An 885-nucleotide genomic window follows, 5' to 3' on the forward strand; every position below is an offset into this window, starting at 1 on the left:
TTCTATGAAAAGCAAGGTGATGCTACTCCCTTCCTTTCGTAAACACTCTCTTCGTCTTACCTTGGTCAGAGCATCGACCTTGCTCATGTCAAACTCGACGGCCCCCAAGTACCTGTGGAAAATGAGGCGGCCTAAGAAGTCGAAGTTGTCATCCCAGACATTTAAGCCCATCACAAAGGGGACAACCGTGCTGTAGTTTTGTATCAGGGTGTTCGTTGTGCCGTCTTGCAAGAATGCTGGAAGGAATGAAGGAAGAAATGCTCAAGAAAGTGAATAAAAAAATGGAAAAGATTAAAAATCATTCCATATGTATATGATGAAAGCAATATATATCAGCCAACACAAAATGCATATGCCCAGGGGAATATATCCGCCGGCACAATACATATCCACCAGCACTGTACACACACATGCGTGGAGTAATATATCCCCCAGGAATACACGCATATGGCTAGAGTAATATATCTGCCTGTGCAATATGCATATGCAAAGAGATATATCTACCCAAATTATATCTACCTACACTATACACATATGCCCGCAATAGTATATCTGCCAGCACTCAAAATATTACACCAGGAGTAACTTATAGACCAGCCAAGACCAATGCATAGCAAGTCGCTCATTACACCAGGAGTAACTTATGGACCAGCCAAGACCGACGCATGACAAGTCGCTGCTCTTACTACGAGAGTTCAGAGCGCCTTCGTCCCGGGTGTTTGGGGTGGGGGGGACAAGACCGTAAGGTGCGTTAGTAGGACTCCTTGTGCAGGGGTTGATGTTCATGGAAATGAAAGTCTTATCACGGGGGATAGAACGGATTTTGGGTTTTGGGAAACTTCTAAGGATCAGTTACTGATAGGATTAGTTATTGTAGGTATATAT

General features: G+C 43.8%; 1 protein-coding gene across 1 annotated transcript in view; it reads right to left on the reverse strand.

Annotated features, from left to right (window-relative positions):
- Positions 1-885, reverse strand: part of LOC119588813 (esterase FE4-like) — a 7,840-nt gene that overhangs the window by 2,257 nt on the left and 4,698 nt on the right. The window contains exons 6-7 of the mRNA XM_037937459.1: positions 687-798; positions 61-236 (exon numbers count right to left, since the gene is read on the reverse strand). Coding sequence (XP_037793387.1) covers positions 61-236; positions 687-798 — 288 coding nt within the window. The remainder of the gene's footprint in view (positions 1-60; positions 237-686; positions 799-885) is intronic.

Source organism: Penaeus monodon, chromosome 24 (genome assembly GCF_015228065.2).
Source record: "Penaeus monodon isolate SGIC_2016 chromosome 24, NSTDA_Pmon_1, whole genome shotgun sequence".
NCBI lineage: Eukaryota > Metazoa > Arthropoda > Malacostraca > Decapoda > Penaeidae > Penaeus > Penaeus monodon.